Below are 17033 nucleotides of genomic sequence, written 5' to 3'. Positions count from 1 at the left end.
TTAGGAAGAAATTCTTCCCTGTGCGGGCGGTGAGCCCCTGGGGCAGGTTGCCCCGAGAAGCTGTGGCTGCCCCATCCCTGGAGGTGTGCAAGGCCAGGTTGGACGGGGCTTGGAGCAACCTGGGCTGGTGGGAGGTGTCCTTGCCCATGGCAGGGGGTGGGACTGGATGCTCTTCAAGGTCCCTTCCAACCCAAACCATTCTGTGATTCTATGATGGCACAGCTCTGCGTGTGGACACCAAGGTGTGTGTGGGTCTAACGGAGCGCAGTGTGGATGCTGTGCCATGGCAGAGTAGTCGCTGCGCTGCTGCTTCAGCATACCAGCCACCACCCTGGGCACTGACCCACATTGGCCGACGACGCTGGAGCAAGCGAATTCAGCCAGCGTCCACGCTTAAAATTTGGGCTGGTTTTGATAAAGCAATGCCACTTCACACTGAAAATGAAGATGTGCAGGAGAGGACTTCTGCAAAGACTCTGCGCTCCCAGTTTCCAAATCCATAAGATGGCAGACACAGTGCCTGAGCCTCCCAGCCGGCTGTCACAAACAGAAAGTGTGGCTTACCAGCCATCACCCTCAGCGTGCCGACTCCTGTCCTCCACAGAGTGGAGTGGCTGTGACCGTGGCCAGGTGAGTCAGGACAGCCTGTCTCGCTTTGCTGCCTCCGAGCCGTGAAGTACCCGTTAGGGCAGGAGGAGCACGCAGGGCTTTGGTCCTTTCACCCCAGGAACAGCCCCACCAAAACAGGACTCTGGCTCCCCAACGCTTTCTCCTCCCACTTGTAACGACAGGTTTGGTGCGATCTGATGGGAAAGGAATCGTTTGGCTGACGTGGGGCTCTGCCAGAGTTATCTGCATCTCAAAACCCCGCACCGCGGAGAGCACGGGAAGGTGGCAGTGAGACGGGTCTCCGGGACGGCCGGGTCAGCTCTCACAGGTTGTGCTTCTGTTTTCCCTCCCCTAGCACAAGCACAAATGTTTTGCCTCTCCATCCCACATTCCAGCGGTCTGATCCTGCCTTCCAAACCACAGCGTGCACTGCCGCAGAGCTTGTAAAACCTGCTGGAGTGTTTATCGCTGCATAGCATCAAGTCTTGACTCCAGAGAAAAAGAGGAAGGAATGACTTAATTCCTTCGCTCAAGACTCCATTAATAAGAGCAGAGATATTTCAACCAGAAGGAACGGGACTTGCACAGTGTTTGATGGACGACGTGTGCGCGCAGATACCCTCCGAGCCAGTCCAAAGGGATCCACCCTTACTGTGCTATGAGCAGTAAACGTTTTTAGTGGCATATAAACAATAATAACCAACAATACCTTTATATTGCCATCCCCCACTGCCTACCAGAGCAGCTAATACTATCAATACAGGTATGACAGCATCTAGCCGACACTGCTTCAAATCACCATCTCGGTTAACTAAAACACCTGTAAGCCTTAATATTTTAAGGAATGCAACATTTTTCTTCCATTTTAGTTTATGAAAGAATTCTCACAGGCCTTCAATGCCTGCAAAAGCAATATTTACTGCACTTGCATCACTTCACAGCCTGGCTGCCTACACCGATCTTTAAACAAACAGCATCTTGAGAGCTGCTGGTTTTAATAGCAGATACGATACCGGGTCCTCATTCTCAGACAAAATCCATATTTCATGCAAATTTGGAGCCTGTTTGCAAAATGAGGCCAAGGACCAGGAATCTGAGCGTGTCTAGCTGGAAACATCCAGGCATTTTTAGAAATGACTGCGCTCTCGCTCTTGAAAACCAGGCCCCTGCAGAGAGTTTTAAAGTGGACACCGCAAACGAAGAAGCCCCGACATCCTTGTATTCCTTTGAGAACAGCGATTTAAAAGCTTGACTCAAAAGAGCTTCCCAGTTAAACGCCTGAGTTGGAGCCGAGGGCTTTTTCCTTAATCACGACCAGACAAATGAAAATGAACACAGAAGACTGAATTTACACAACAAGTTATTCATTAAAGGAAAGGACAGAAGGGGGTAGGGAAGAGAAAGAAAGACCACGTGAAAGCGAGAGAGAACCCACAAAGGAGCAGACAGACAAGTAAGACTGCGCTGGGAGACTACCAGGAAAGGTGGCAGTAACAACATGTAAGTGTTATAACAACAGTCGACATGATTTTCAGAAGTGACGAATCCTTTCACACTAATCTAAAAGAAACAGCAAATTCGTAGCCCCCCTGAAAAAAAAACAACAGACCTATTTATTCACTGCTGGAAAGGCTATCCGAAGGATCCGGTAAATGCATAACAGAGAGAATAAAAATAGTATCTCCTCTAATAGTACTCAAAAACAACTTAAAAAAGCTTAAAAAACTTAAAACAACTTTAAAAAGCTTAAAACCAACTTCAAGGGCAAGACAGAAGGGTCACTGGGACTGGGCGAGGAAGTAGCAGCCGTTAGTGCAAGTCTGGGTAATTCCAGAGCAGGATGGCACCGTCTGCGCTCACACTCACGATGTGCTTCTTCTCAGGGCATATCTTGAGACGGGTGATGGTGCCACTGTGGCCCACGCCAACATGAGTCACTGCACCCTCGTCATAGTTCCACACTTTCACCAGATGGTCTTCACCACCTGCATTGGGCACAAGGGAAGAACAAACCGTTACACAGAGTTCTGCTGCTGTGTGTTCCCAGATCACAGGCAGGGCAATACTGAGGCATTCATCTGATTTAGGAAGAGTGGGACACTTTGCCTTGGGCGTTATGGCAAAAAAGACTTCTTCTCAACTGAAGTAGAGAGTCAACATCCAGTAGAGCACTCAGCACCTGCACCAGCAGACCACAGTGAGCTGTGGCCAGCAATCGGTACCAGTAATATGGATGGCCTTCAAAAGGCTCTCGACCAACATTTGTTTAAGAGGTTAATCTAAAAGAGCTGGTGGACGGTGACCACCACCAAACTACATGAGGAGCAGGGCAAGGTGAAATCCTGCATTCTTCCCTTGCAGACTTTTAAACCTTGTCGTCATCTTTATGTTACATCTTGCAAGACTGAACCATCGTATCTTCCAAGTCTGAACCACAGCCTTTTTCTAAATATTTTTCTCCAGTGATTCATTTTATTTTCCCCTTTAGCTCACCCCTCCCTTTGTCCTATTTTTTTCTTTCTTTACTGAGATCCTTGGTTCATTGCCTTCTTTTTCCTGCTCTTAAAATGACCTCCTCTTTCTAGTTTCATCCACCCACTCACCCGTGACAAAGTACACCCCATCTGAAGTGATGTCCATCCCATTGATGGTACCCGATGCAGAGCCTTCCACTTCCCTGATTGCGGAGCCGTCAAACACTTCCCAGTAGGCAATCTAGAGAGCAGACCGGAGAGGAGAGCTCAGCTGTGCACCAACAGCACACAGATTTCAGCCCTGCCCTGTAACACCAACTTCTGCGCAGGTACAGGAGTTTCATCATGTAACAAGCCCCACACTTTGTGTTTTGGAATTACGGCAAACAGAATTCCTGCGGTTTTGCTTACCTTTCTGTCTGTTCCGCTGGTGATTACCTGGTACCCTTCAGGATGGTAACACGCACACTTGAACAATGTGTTGGCTAGAAACATTTGTTTTCTTACGAAACGCCTGCAAAACACCCACAAAACAGGACAGAGCAATAGGGTCAAAAAATGAACTTTGACTGCCTGAACTCTCTCTGCCTCTGCTGTACATCAGATCTCTCGTTCTACTTGGGTATCTTCAGGTATTGGTCTGAGTTCAGGGTTTCAGAAAGCCTCCTGAGGTCATCACTTCTGTTCCCCATCACAGCTGCCTCATAAGACTTTTGATCTGCTGTCATAGGAAATGAATTTTTTTAATCCAGAATGTTTTCTAGGTGTTATTCACTATGCAAACATCTCCTTTTCCTTACCACAGTGCAGAAAGTCTGCAGATCTGCAATAGCTCGACAAGAGTCATACAGCGCTGCAAAAATGAGCTAGGTGGAAACATAGGAAATCACCCACTTCACTCCCTTGGCCAAGCAGGATCCAATACAAGAAAAGAACTTGAGACAAATGTTTGTCAAATTTTTTCTGAAAAGTTTCTAGCAATGGAGGTTCTTCATTCCCTGACTTGATTGTTCTTTCTAGTAATTTTTATTTCCTACTGCTCTTTTTCCCCTCCTCCTCGCTATGTGGTGTCCCAAAGAGGGCACGGTGACCCAACAGAGACATTAGCAGCACTTGCAATACTTATCTGTCTCCTTACACAATATCCCAGATGATGCACGTTCTGTCGAGACTGGTTGTGACACACTCTTCATCGTTATTCTTAACCTTAATGCAGGACACAGCACATACGTGCTCCTTCAGAACCTCCACCAGTTTTTGAGTCTTCTCACCAATCTCCCAGATCCTCACCTGCAAACCAGAAACAAACATCCACTTTTGTACCACCTGGTCCACATTGAGCTCAGGAGGACACCTACGGCTTTGATGTGAAACATGTGCCTGAAAGCACCTCTTTTCCCAGTGGTGGCAACAGCAAAAGTCTTTCTGCTTTGAGGACTCGATCCTTCACACCTTACATTTACTGTCCCACTAGTGCCAAACTTCATCATATCTTTTTGCTCTTACATTCCACTCAGGTCAAATGCTAGTGAAAATTTAGAAATTTAGACGCTGACATCAAAAGCAGAGAGAGCTGACCGCCTTCCACCTTTTCAAGCCTCATGTCGAGTTACCTGTGGGATCTCCATGTCCAGTTCCCTCTTGCTGAATGATCAGAGCATCCAGATCCCTGAAGCAGCCCTGAAAGTCACAGCTTTCAGATGACTGGTTTTGACGGAACCGTTAGCATTTCAGAACACCTTTGTTGTGTTCCGAATGAATACTGCCAGCGCTCCCCTGCAGTTCGCATTCCTACTTACCCAACCTTTACCTTTAATTCTGTCTCAGCTGTCTGTTTCGATTCAGAGACCAACTAACCAGAGCCTGTGCCATTCTGCGTGTGCTTATACAGAATCTATGTCCTCTGCCTTCTGCATCCTCTAGCGCTAATCATGCAAGGCACTTAACTGTTCTCTTATTAGTGAAGGGTTGAAGTGGCTTATTGTCTCGGATGTCTCTACGCAGCGAGACAAGGCAGTGCTGCCGTTACTGCTCTACAGGAGAGCTGCGGTGCAGAATGATTCAGAAAGATGGTTCAACCATTAGGGCATTAGCCTCAGATTTGGAAAACCCAAGTTCAATTCCTCACTCTTCAAGACTTCCTGTGCACTCTGCAGCACGGCACACTGAATACATGAGATCAGGGTACACAAACAAAGTGCAGAGCGGTTAAGTCACAGCCAGGAATCCACGCACAATTAAATGTCTGGTTCTGAGTGCTTGCCAGGCTGCAGAGAGGAAGGCCGAAGCAAGGCAAGAAACTGAACATGAGCCTTCCAAGTCTCATTATTTCTTTTTAACATAGATAACCCCCTGTGTTTAAATTATTCAAACATCAGGAGGGTCACTTTTACAGATTGAAAAGGGCCACAACTATACGAAGTGCGTAGAGTAACCAAAGTACACTGTGCTTGTTTGGTATTGCCAGAAAAAAACACTGTTGAACTGCACAGGTATAATGCCTACAACTTATTTTCTGATTTTTATTGTTATTTGTATTGGAATGTTTCCGTAATTGTATTAGAAACGGAGTGGTTATTAGAGTCTTTTATTGACGTCATCACCTAAACCAGATAATACCATCCCAGAAAATTAGGAAGTTACCCCATAGACACTATAGCGATATCAGGTGAACTGCATGCTATTAAATGAATTGATACAGGCCAATTTGGACTGGACTAGGACTTCCAAAGTAACAACAGAAAGAAAATCTGTGCTAGAGCACAGTTAGATGGAGGCCTGCAAACAACAACTGACGCAGATAGGCCAAATATAGGGGAGAGACTAATGAACAAAAAGGATTAAGAGCGTATTCTGCATCAGAAGGATTTCCAAGGCTGCCCCGCCAGAAGAAATCGGGGCATTGTTTTTCATTATGCTCTCTGAGAGCAAGAGATTTGCATCTATCAAAAGCTAATTTTTTTGAACTCCGTCCTTTGCTCCAGTGAAAGCTAAGAATAGCTCACTTTCTGACTAAGCACTTACAGACAATTCGCAGGCCCTGTCATGAGACCACAGAGCTGCTCCAGGTTTTTAAGCAAAAATTACCTGCCCTTCACCTCCCCCGCTAACAATCCGTTTAGAGTCACTTGTAGCAGCAATTGCCGTCACTCCCATGCTATGGGCATGGTTAATCACGTACATCAGCCGGCCAGTCTCTGGTGTGAAGGCGCGGATCTTCCCGTCGTTCCAAGCTGATGAATAAAAAGAAACAGATTACCCAGGTGAACAGACTCTCCTCATAGTCTTCTCTCTCTCTCCTTTCCAAATGAACCCCTTTTTTTATTAAGTTCCTTTGTAAGACCCACCCTGTCAGATCACCAGTATACATGTCAAAACCACTGTACTGTAGATGTAGAACTACAGCCCCCAAAAAAATATTGAAATTTAATTCCTACTTTTTGGTTCTGGCTATGGGCAAATTGGTTTGGTAACAACGGGGGGACTGCACTGCTGCTCGAGGACTGCAGCAGTTCCTGTGTAAGCAATGTGCACACGGCGATGGGTAGCAGGGTTTACGCAAAAGGTGGTCTACATACATCACAGGATAATCTGTTGCATACAACAAGGTTAATAGTTTAGAATTTGGTCTTTTGAAGAAGACTGAACTGAGTTCTGGACTTCATAGCCCAGGCGAGGTCTTTGGTGCCTTCCATAGGCACTGCCACTACAGCACCAGGACACTGGGGGCTGTGAGCAAAGTTCATCAGACCAGCTGCAAGAACAGAGGCTTTTGGGTTAAGCAATGAACTGAATTTAAACCCATTCCCAATTCAAACCTCTCTTCCTTCTAACATACTGATGTTTATTCAATTTGGCAACACGTAAAGACTGCACTCAACGGTAGCTCTAGACTGATCCTTACCTGAAATGATGCTCCCGCCATCCCTCATAATCTCTATGGCATAGCAGGTCATGTTCGGGACTGGGATGCGCAGCAGCTCCCTGTTTGCTGGGGTGTGCCACACTCGAATATCATTTTTGGAGCAGGTAGCGAACACTTTGGAAGAGCCACTGGAGAATTCAGAGAGGAGAGAGCATGAGGAGGGGTACACAGAAAACGCTTCTTTCTTTCTCAGATCTTAAATTGTCCTTCAAAGCTCAACTGTTCCTAACGCGCAACTGTCATCTTCCCAACAGGGATCACCACGGTTAAGAGAAAGGCCTTTTTTTGTAGGATCACCTTTCTCACATAGAATTCCCCTAGTTTGCTTTCTAGTCAAAGATTCATTTTAAGAAACAGTTAAATTACAGTGAAACGGAAAGAATTCTTTCTACTTCAGGTGAAGCTGTGACATTTATTTCCCATATGCCATCTCTAAACAACTTCACGTGTTGTATATAGTAGACACAAAAGTGGGTGTAGAGGTGCTGACTGCCCAGATTTCACATCAGGGACTAACAACAGCCTCATATTGTAAAGATGTCATTTTTTATCTTGCTTACTGGATGATTCCTATTCAACATCGCTGAAGGCAATAGAAACGATGGAAAAAGCCTGTTCATAATATACTTGTTAGACATGTTTGAATAAAAAAAGACTCGCAGCATTTCAAAAGCTATGGGACTGAATGCTTTGAAATAAGCTCTAAACCATACATCCTAGGGATATGACAGAAAGTGAAATCTAGAAAGGTACCATGAGCTTTTGTTCAACATCACCATCAACGCCTGGAAAGACGAACCAGGACAGAGAAAACTGGTGCAACAAAAGTGTGGCCCCTTTCAAGCCCAGCTTGCGCGGGTGCTTTATAAAGCAGGATAACATCAGCAATCAAAGTATTCTGAAATAAGCCAGAACACGGAAATTAAGCCTGTGCTTCCCAATTAGTGATACGCTCTGTTCAAAAGCAGTTAACAGAGAAAAAGTTTAAACATATACGTAAGGATGTAGTCATGTAGTCCTTACGATCAAACCTAAATGGAGCTCATCCAAATACCTCTGTGACGCAGATGTGTCACACAGGTATATTAGCATCAGATTACCCTAAAGTGCTAAATGATTTTCTCCTTAAACTAGAATGATGTGGACTTTTCAGGCTGGTGACAAGCAAGGAGGAGGTCTTCTTGCACTGGGCACTTTGCTGCACCTCAGTAAGATCTGATCCATTGTGCCGTGTCAAGAAGCGATGTAATAACCACGTCAAAAATAAAATCTTTCATTGGGATCAAACTCCCATTCTCTATTTGGAGAGGAAACAACCGATCCATTGTGTGTTTATTTTTTTTTTTAAATAAAGTGTCACAATCTTAATATACAGGAAAAGGGAACGTTTGCTGTCTGTACCCAACATCTCTCAACACAAGCCTAGAATTTAATCTAACATCCTATACTGTCAAACATGAAATCCTACGTGAGGCTGAGAGACCCAAAAAGTCCCTTTGAACAGTCAGTTTTCAGTGGTTGTTACAGGTGGGTAGAAAAGCAGACACCTCTACAAGCTGTAGCTGCAAGAGGGTACCCAAAAGCAGCCTTCCAGGAGTCACGCTGCTGGCAGACTAAGAGCTCCGAGTCTCCTAGCACCAACCTGAGGAGAAAAGGGGCAGGTTGCCATCGCTGCCATTACCCAAACATAAATAATTCTAGTCTTTTTAATGACAATTCTCTCTGCAGAGTGTCGATTTTTCCAATTCTCAAACTGAACTGCTGCCTTCTGCTTTCAAGCAGCTGCTCACCATCACCCTTGCCTTTCACTGCTAGGTCAGGGTATAAATCAGGCTGCAAGGATGTTAGAGGCTTTGGTTAAAAGGTGTTTAAAAGGTATCCTGACCTTACTTGCAGCTTACTTGCACTTCTTTGCCAGCCAAAAGCAGCCCAGTCAGTTATACTCACAAAGGAAAAACGATGTCGTGGATGGCTTCGGTATGACAGGCAGCGATCAGCTCCTCTTCAAACGCCGTGTAGTTGATTCGATAAATCTGGCACTTATTTGTCCCTACAAAGAACTGGTGACCCTGACCTCTGCACGTCAGGGAAGTGACACCACCTTGAACCTGAATTTGCCTGGTAAGAGAAAGCAGACTTTTGGCCTGACGTTGACCTCCAGGTACTCATTTTCCAGCTTCCCTTTTCCCCTGACTTTAGAGAGTCTTGACTTTCCCCGCTTCCCCAAAAAGCTCCAGACGAGGCTGTGATATCAATATGCAAGAACGTGGTCAGGACCAACGTTTCATTCCCAGCCACACGTTAATACTTCAAATGATCCTGCCTGGCCCACCTGCTACTCTGCCAGGGCTTGCAGAGGCAGTGCTTTGCAGACTTTGTTTTCTGGGCCAGGGCCTGAGGTAACAGCATCTTTGTTGATATTCTTGCTCAAGTGCCCTTAAATATCCATACTCAAGAATATTTCCCGACGGTTTAGATCTTCTGGGAATAGTTTCAATTGTACAAAGGTAAGCTTGCAGAACGGCACGCTCACGTTGGCTACTCCAACAAGGCCAAATGAATAGCTACGAGCCCGATTTTCAAATCGCATACGGGGAAACGACACCTGCAGCTTTCTGGTTTGTATGCAGAAAAAAGCCTTGCCCGTACTCCAGCGCTTCCAGACATGTACCTATAAAATTAGTGGAGCCCTCCTTTGCAATCCACTGTCCTCCAACAAACCCTTTTAGAGATGGCCAGTACTACTCGTTCTCAGCTGGCGTAAATAAGCATAATTTTTCTGACTTCCCCAGACCTGTCTCACTTTGCGTCAATTTAGGATGTGACTTCTAATGCCTAAAAGGAAACAACGGTCATTTAAAATGAACGATGCATAGGGCAGTTCACTTCTGTGCAAACGCACGCAGTAATTTTCAGTCTGCCTCAGCTTCATTACGCTGGAACCATGCTGTCTATTTTGTCAGCAGGACTGAAAAACTGAGATTTATTTGGATTAGGCCTTTAGGTAGAAATGATTGGTTCTTATACTGGGACCCTTCAGGGGAAATGTCACCCCTACCCTCCTGATTCTCCCATCTACAAACTCACTTCATTACTCGGTAGCTTGAGCCTTTACAGAGAGCTACAACCCCTCCTCCGGTGCCGACTATTAAATCTCCTGTCTTCAGCAAAAGCAAAGCTGTGACTCCCTAGGAGAAAACAGGATTAAAACACAATTGAATGGAAGCAGAGTCTCTCTATTGCTGCAGTCGTGCTGAACAGCACCGAGGAGTCTCTACCATGCTCCTGATGGCGGTGCTTATGTCACTCAAATACGGCTTTATCAGTACTCTTTGACTAACCTAAGCTAAAGAGTGGCACTCTAGAGGGAGAAGGGAGAAAAGAGTTATTAATTACAGGTATATATGAACTACTACGGTAGGAGTCTTGAAGGAGCAAGCAAACAGCATCATCAGGGATCCTTCAGAGCAGCAGGGATCACGTAGGAGCCTACATAGCCTTCCCTCATGCCAGCAAGCAATGCACACACTCTGCTTTTCCTTCCACTGATCCTTCATCTATCAAACATGGAAACAACGGAGGATAGAACTCAGCCTAAGCGGCCTTTCCTATAGCTTCTGCCAGGACAGATCCTCTGTGTCCCAGGCCTCTCTCCCTGTCTGGAAGATGCAATCCCATCTCCCACCTATTAGTGACGAAACACATCTGTCACACAAAAGCTTTGGAAACTACTCAGCCCATCATCAACATGGGTTCTCGCTATTTACTAAGAGGAGTAGATCATCAAGAGGTCAGCCATTAGAAAAAGAAGTCATGTTTTTCGGTGGATGAATCAGACTACAGTAAAAAAAAAAAACCAAACAAAACCAGCCCTTCGCCTTGCCACAAAATTTCAAGTATAGAAAAGTCAGTCTCTGCTTCACTTTTGCTACCTGGGGAGTAATAGTACCATCCTGCCTAAGAGACAACAGATTAATTCTTGAAAATCTGAGAGACCCCAAAATAGGCTGCAAGAGGGATGGAACTACTACTGTAGGGTTAAATCTTCATATTTTTACTCAGAAAAATATCCCTACTAGTTTGGGGGAACACACGCATGAGTGAAATGGAAAGAAAAAAAAAAAAGAGGGAATAAAGGAGGCTTTATGCCATCAAACCTTGGACTGAAAGCTAAGGTCTGCCATGAAGGAAGCAGGGACAAGAGGCACTTCCACTCTCACCACAAGGGCAGAAACTCATGGCCATCCGTTGTCCCAAATCCGATGGGCCAGCTGGGAGCAGCTCCAGGCTCCCTGTGACCTGTAAGGAGTCTGCTGAGCTTGAGAGCTCCTACATAGACTCCAGCAACGTTTGCCACGACCGAGGTTTACAAGCGGTTTTGCCAACTGTTGTCATAGTACTGGCAGTTTCACAACAGGAAAATTTCTTCTTCTTTAAGCCTGAGCTCATAGAGTCACTATGTGACAACAACAATTGCTGTTTGGTGGAGTTTTTTCTGGAAAAAAAAAGGCTCACATCTAGCATTTAGTGCTGTGAAAGCATGAAGAAGGGAATTCTCAAATAAGCAAAAGGCAAATCAGAATTCTGCATTTATTCTTTAGGAAGAAATCACTGTTATGTGCTTGCCTTGTGGTTTTTGAACAAATACAGGCGTCAGCACCTTAAGATAACGTTTGACATCTAAGCAACACCACCCAGCGTTCCTCTTCTTTTCAAGCATTAACCTGGCCTACCCCCAGTAAATTTTCAGGAGTATTAAACACTTTCAGAGTGTTTCAAAGAATGAAAGCCAGAATGCCTTGATTTTCTGCATGGAAAAGATTGAAGCTCTAAGCAAGGAAAGAGAAGAAGTGAAGAAAAAGGAGAAAACAAAATGGACTTTTGAGCTACTTCAAGCTGAAAAGGATGTTGCCAAAGCCACAGACAAGGTCTGATGAATTCGGAAAAATTACTTCGGTTCAATTATCCGACCATATAGAAACAACTGGTTGTTTTTAAAGTCTTGCTTATACTTTTTGAAGAAAAAAATAACAATCACCGTATACATAAGCGCACATTCCTGTGGTGGCATCCCAGACAGCCTTGCACCTACCTACGCACCAGCTAATGACTATTTGACTTCAGGAGCAAATAAATACAGATTGCAGAAAAAAGTATATAAAAAAATAATTTTCCTGATTTGGAATGTATTCGCACTGGATTTCTGCATGAGTCTGTCTCCACCAGCAGCACATCCACAGCCTCTTGTAATATCAGGACTGATCACGGGGAAAAACACAACCTCCAGAGAGGATTTTACGCCACACTATCACAACACTACCAGGCAGGAAGCCAGCGTTCATGCAAATATTCTTTGCAAAAGCACGAGAACAAAGGCATTCTTTTTAATTAGAAATATGATCCATAAGCAGAACTCTTTCTGAACAATGTTTTTAAAAATTTCCTATGAGGTGTTGACAGCATTTTGCGAGTCCCCTGTTATCACAAGGCCATCAACCGTCTTTTGATCTGCTATTTTGCGGTTTTTCCTGTAAAAGACTTCCACCTCCGAAGCCCTTTGGGGTCAGCATTATGGCAGGTGGCGGCAGTAGAAATCAAACCTACGACTACGTAGTTTATCTGAATACAGCTCCCTGCTACTTGCTAATAAATTCAAGCTTTTGCAGCACTGCCGAGACTGCTTTGATTTTTTCTGAGGTCTTCTCTTTGGTTCTTCAATTTGAGAGTGAAGCAGGTATTATTAAGACAGAAAAACCCAAACCCTTAAAGTGGCCAGGACTCATTTCCAGGCTCTCCAAATCATCAGAGTTTGATTACAACCTTAACCTGGCAATTGTGCTTCTTTTTCTTGTCCAGCCTGTTCTTTGAATCACCAGGAGTAAGCAGATAGCTTTAGAAGCTGCAGTTGTTATTCATGGAGTCAAGCAGTTCATGTTAACGATGCGATGAATACTCTATTTTATATACTGCCAGCTGTCTTGTAGATGAAATGCAGAGACTAATGTAGGAGGTTAAAAATAGCACCATTCATTATTTACTTCTTACAAAAAAGAAACCACGGCTTTGAAGTATGATTATAAATGAAAATACCAGTAAAAATCCAGCCTGCCCATTCCCTTCCCTGCAGGTATACTTGCTCTTTGTCCTATTCTGATCTCTTGCAAAGCTCTTGAGCGCTCTATGAACTCTTTCAGTGCACCTCCTTTAAATATTTTTTTTTCAATGCAAATCACTCCAACTATTTCTGAAAATGCATTTGCAATCGTGCACCTGAACGGGTGCCTTATAGCTCCTCGAGCCTGCAATGGGGATAAAAATTAATTTTGCTCTTTATTCCAGAATTTATAGATGTTATAAAAATGCACTTCAACTTAATTCCATGCATATGGAAAACAAGTTGCTTCATCATACCAGTGAGCTATTTTGCCACTCCTCTTCAAAACAGAAACAAAGAAATCTTCAGATCGTGTCTATATAATAAACACATTCTTATATATCTCAAGGCAAAGTTCAGTTAAGGTTGACCAAAGTTTTTTTCAACAAACATCTTCTCCTCACCCAGGCAGTATCTATAAACTCCTTCTTTAAAGATATGCTCGTCGTGGGGTTTCCAAGTTTTTGTCGTGGATTCCAAGTTTAGAGTTCCACGGTATGCCACTGGCTCATAATTCCCCAGTGTGACTGGTGAACATGGGTTTCAGAGACACAGGACAACATTCACTCACGAATCTGCATCTTTTCAGAGAGAATTGCAACGAAGTGATGAAAAGGGTTCCACGGAGAGGGAGGCCGGGACAGTTCCATCGCTGGAGGCTCTATGGCCAACCTCCCTGCCCAGGAGCGGGGGAAATGCCTGGTGAGGAAAGGCAGTGCATGTCCCAAAAGCCATGCTTCGGAGCAGTCCTGCCTACCTGGAGCCAGCATGGCTCGCTTCTGACACAAAAAAACATGGCAGCTTTGCTTTGCAGGGCTAGAGAGGGGAGAGTTTTTATTACAAGTACTAATACAGGGTACATTTTCAAGAAAGACAAAAATTACACAGAGCGCTGCACGGGGAGGGAAGAAAACAAATCAACACTTCTCCTTGGGTTAGCAATATGATGTACTAAATTGTGTAGAAACAAGGATGCAAATACTTCTGTTTTGATAAATGCTGTGGTTTTGACTTGAAAAAAAAATCTGCAAAATACCTGTTTTGGCATTGAAGCCTATGCTACAATTGGAAATTTCTGCCATAAAACATTAGATCCTATGTGTGCTCAGCGAGGGCTTGTTGACAGTCTAGTGACGAGGTGTTATTTGTACGCAGAGATGTGCAATGGGTGGGCGGAAAGGGAATCACAGCACGGAGCTAGGAAGGGAGAACTGGAAAGCATGAAAGTGGATCTGATAGCAGCTGGAGATAAAATGTACCAGCACCTTCTCACGGACTGCCGCAATACAGGTTTGCCCTGATGGATTTCCCATTTCGGGCATATGGAAACTGCACTGGTGAGGGAAGGGAGCAGAGGAAGAAAGCAAGAGGAGAAGAGCTGATAGGGTTGTGCACGCGTGTGTCACAAACTGCGGTTCCTGTGGATTTGCCTTATGCTAAAACCCCTCACAGTGCAGACGGGACTGGGGGCTGGCTTTGAGCTGCTGCTCTAGGCTCTCTTCCGACCCCCAAATTGCACGGCATTCTGCTAATGACCCTATTCGAACGCTTCTTTCGCAATGGCCTCAGAAGTATATTTTGTGTGAGGTTTTGTTTAATGTGCATTTGGCACCTTTCCCTCACCCCTGAAGGCAAAGGAGTACAGGACCTTGGGTGGCTTCAACCAGGTACTCCAGACAAGGCACATGGACTGCTGGGTGTAGGAGGACTCAAAGCATGCAAGCGTTTAAAAGGGAGGTGACATTCAATCATCAAGACCTTGGCATAAGAAACAGCAGAGATCAGCTGGGACATGGGTCCTGTGGGGATGCAAAACCCTGTAGGATGACTGCTGGAAGCGCAGCTGAATAGCGTGCAATACAGCTATACCCACAAGAGATCTAACGCACCTTCAGCAAACTTACTGTTTCCATCAGGAAAACAAAATACATACCTTCTTGTCACTTAATACACACACAGAATTAAATTACTTACATTCCTACAACGCAAGGGGGAAAACAAGCAATAACTTCTCCAACCTTCTAGAATAGATAAACATTGAAATAGACTTCAAAGAATTCAGTGGCTCCAAGTTACCCCAGAGATATGGGCTTGCATCTGCCACACAAGAACCACTACATTTTAAATGGGCACACATGTGGTTTGCACGTGTTGGTACAAGCAAAGTTCAGGAAGTTCAGAGAAATAAATCCGCAGTAGCTTTTTCTTTGGGGCTGACTGCTGAATTTTTCTTACAGTTCTTGTTAGTCAGGTGTTTGCTCTCAAACCAGATCTGCTTCTTGGTGGGACAGGTTCCCCATGGCATCCCTAACAGTATATTCCCTCCTTCCATCTGCAGTGCTTCCCCTGCTGCTTGCTGATTTTCATGGTTGCTAACTGAATCGCAAAATACATTCACCTCATGCCGGGAAGTTTTTCTGGGAAGTGTTTCAATTCCTTAGGTATCACTCCCTCCACTGGCTATAAACCGAGAAGCTACACAAAGTCTTTTATAGCAACAAATAAAGAGAAATCAAGAACAAGTGTACTAGTGGGTGCTGATCCTTCATCATTACAGCTCCCTGCATGCACAATTCATGTACAATGAAAGGCCAAAAGCTCCTTATTCAGAAGACACTCAACCAAGACCCGTCACTCCCAATTATAGACAAAAAAAGCTAAGTGAAAAGAACTCTGGGGTTATGAAGTCAAGCACTCAGAAGTTAAAAAGCAATAGAATCAACGTACCCTCTGCAACCTTGTTTTGTCCCAATTATGCATATGCATTATAAGAAACTCTTAAATTCTATTATCTAGACCAGCTTTTGTCAGTAAGACCGCTGCCTCATCAGTGGCAGAAGCAGACCTTCAAAAAGACAACCTCCTGAAGGGAAGGGGAAGGAATGGTACGGGGAACAAACACAAAAGCCTAGGGGGTTGGGGTTAAGAATAGCTGTAGTGTTTTGAAGTTTTTTCAAAGTAGTCTTCCTGTGGCAAAGAGCTGTCTTGGAAAATTTCAGCCCGGGTAATTTAACAATTCTGTCCAATCGGAATATAGGACCTTATAGCAGGAAGTGTGGGGAAGCCTCGCAAAAAAGCACTTCCACCAGTCTTCCCAGCAATGGCCTCTGTCTCACTCCAGCTAGTATCTCCCTAAAAAAAACCAACTCAGGAACTACTCCATTTTTACCATTGTTTTTCACTTCTTATGACTTTTCCCAGATTTACTATAAAACAGAGTTTGTGAGACGATACATGATATTCGAGTAAACCCCAAATTATGAGCCAAATGAAACTGGGCTAATGGTCTCAGACTTCGGCATCAAGACCAAGACACAAAGAACTAAGAGCACAGAAAAAGGGTTACTCTGCGAATCAACTTCGTAACGATTCTCCTGGAGGTTGCCCTACTTTCAGTTACTAACAAAGCGAAGGATAAGGAAAAAAATCATGTCCCAGAGCTGCTACTCACCAAGCTAAACTTCTTCTTCTGGGGCCCGTATTTAGTCATCACCTTGTTGTTTGTATCCACTTGCAGGATATCACCACTTGATGTGCCAACGTAAAAATCACTATCATCATCTGCCATCTAGAGCAAAGCATAAAAAAAAAAAAAAAGAGTTCATGGTCCAGAGAGCAAGACATTTGTCCCAAGCCTCGCACTGGGTTGCACAAATAGCTTCATTTCAGTGGATTGCCAAGATTTCATCTGAGAGGGTACAGCCAACGCTTTCATCCTCTCACACTCAAAGACCTTTATTTGAGTGCAACGCAAGACAACTTCTAACCAAAGCTAGATAAAATTTGGAAGCAAAAGCGGGATCTTCTGGGTGCTAGAGCCTGTGACTAAAATACATGCTGCTGCTCTTCAGGAGCATTCAAAACACTCTTT

General features: G+C 44.5%; 1 protein-coding gene across 1 annotated transcript in view; it reads right to left on the bottom strand.

Annotated features, from left to right (window-relative positions):
- Positions 1-2418: 2418 nt before the first annotated feature.
- Positions 2419-17033, bottom strand: part of CFAP52 (cilia and flagella associated protein 52) — a 24176-nt gene continuing 9561 nt past the window's right edge. Inside the window, exons 6-14 of the mRNA XM_009880019.1 lie at positions 16614-16730; positions 10096-10196; positions 8956-9126; positions 6988-7136; positions 6171-6316; positions 4222-4373; positions 3495-3597; positions 3213-3324; positions 2419-2594 (exon numbers count right to left, since the gene is read on the bottom strand). Coding sequence (XP_009878321.1) covers positions 2419-2594; positions 3213-3324; positions 3495-3597; positions 4222-4373; positions 6171-6316; positions 6988-7136; positions 8956-9126; positions 10096-10196; positions 16614-16730 — 1227 coding nt within the window. The remainder of the gene's footprint in view (positions 2595-3212; positions 3325-3494; positions 3598-4221; positions 4374-6170; positions 6317-6987; positions 7137-8955; positions 9127-10095; positions 10197-16613; positions 16731-17033) is intronic.

This window comes from Charadrius vociferus, unplaced genomic scaffold, assembly GCF_000708025.1.
Source record: "Charadrius vociferus isolate BGI_N301 unplaced genomic scaffold, ASM70802v2 scaffold532, whole genome shotgun sequence".
Lineage (NCBI taxonomy): Eukaryota > Metazoa > Chordata > Aves > Charadriiformes > Charadriidae > Charadrius > Charadrius vociferus.
This window is presented reverse-complemented; position numbering and strand designations above follow the sequence as displayed.